Source organism: Teleopsis dalmanni, chromosome 1 (genome assembly GCF_002237135.1).
Source record: "Teleopsis dalmanni isolate 2A chromosome 1, ASM223713v2, whole genome shotgun sequence".
NCBI lineage: Eukaryota > Metazoa > Arthropoda > Insecta > Diptera > Diopsidae > Teleopsis > Teleopsis dalmanni.
In genome coordinates, this window is record NC_051846.1 from 154155598 (window position 1) to 154156496 (window position 899).

Genomic DNA, 899 nt, shown 5'->3' on the forward strand with positions numbered 1-899 from the left:
AACACGACTACATAAAAAAGGAATATTATCAAGAGATCCTGAAAATCTACAAACAGTACAGTCGACAATTTGAAACGGCCATTAAACAATTCGGTCAAGAAGAAATAGTCGAGCTTGTGACTGTTCCATCAACATCAAAATTTAATGTTGGGCACACAGATGCTAGAACATCTGATTCACAGATCCAAGGGCTCATCAACAAACAACGTGCAATATCATGTTCGTTATTGCGGCTCATCAATGACGTCAAGAGCATGAACGAGCAACAGCCTCTGTCATATTATCAGGAAAATATTGACAGAATCAACAAATTATGGCAAGAAATTGAAGCCATCAATTTTAAAATCTGGGAAGTTCATTCTAATGCAATAGAAGTTGGATATGATATCCAGAAATATATTGAACTAGAAGAATAAGTTCAAAATGTGTTGGTGTCAATAACGTCGAATGTGACATCAAATCAACAGCAACCGCCTCTCATTGCAGAAAAGGTGCAAGTAAGGTTACCTAACATAACAATTCCGAAGTTTGACGGAACATATACTAAGTGGATGGAGTTCGACAACTTGTTCACAGAAATGATCCTCACTCAATTACCAGATGCACAGAAGATGTGGTATTTAAAAAATCATTTAACTGGCGATGCAGCAGGGTTAGTAGCACATCTCGCTCTAACAAATCAAAACTATGCAACAGCATGGCAGATATTGAAGGAACGTTATGACAATAAACGAATCATTGTTTCTTCCATCATCCAGAAAATCATAAATCAAGCGACTGTGAGAGCTCCAGCAGCGAATGACATTCGGGTCATACATGACTGTACACTGGATAGTTTATTAGCATTGAACAATTTGGGCATTGACACCAGTTCCTGGAGTCCAATATTGTTATACGTA

The 899-nt window shown here is 37.7% G+C and overlaps 1 protein-coding gene across 1 annotated transcript in view; it reads left to right on the forward strand.

The window, feature by feature from the left end:
* LOC119666477 (inosine-5'-monophosphate dehydrogenase-like) overlaps nt 1-416 on the forward strand; it is a 9488-nt gene extending 9072 nt beyond the window's left edge. Inside the window, exon 4 of the mRNA XM_038075755.1 lies at nt 34-416. Coding sequence (XP_037931683.1) covers nt 34-416 — 383 coding nt within the window. The remainder of the gene's footprint in view (nt 1-33) is intronic.
* Nucleotides 417-899: the final 483 nt, after the last annotated feature.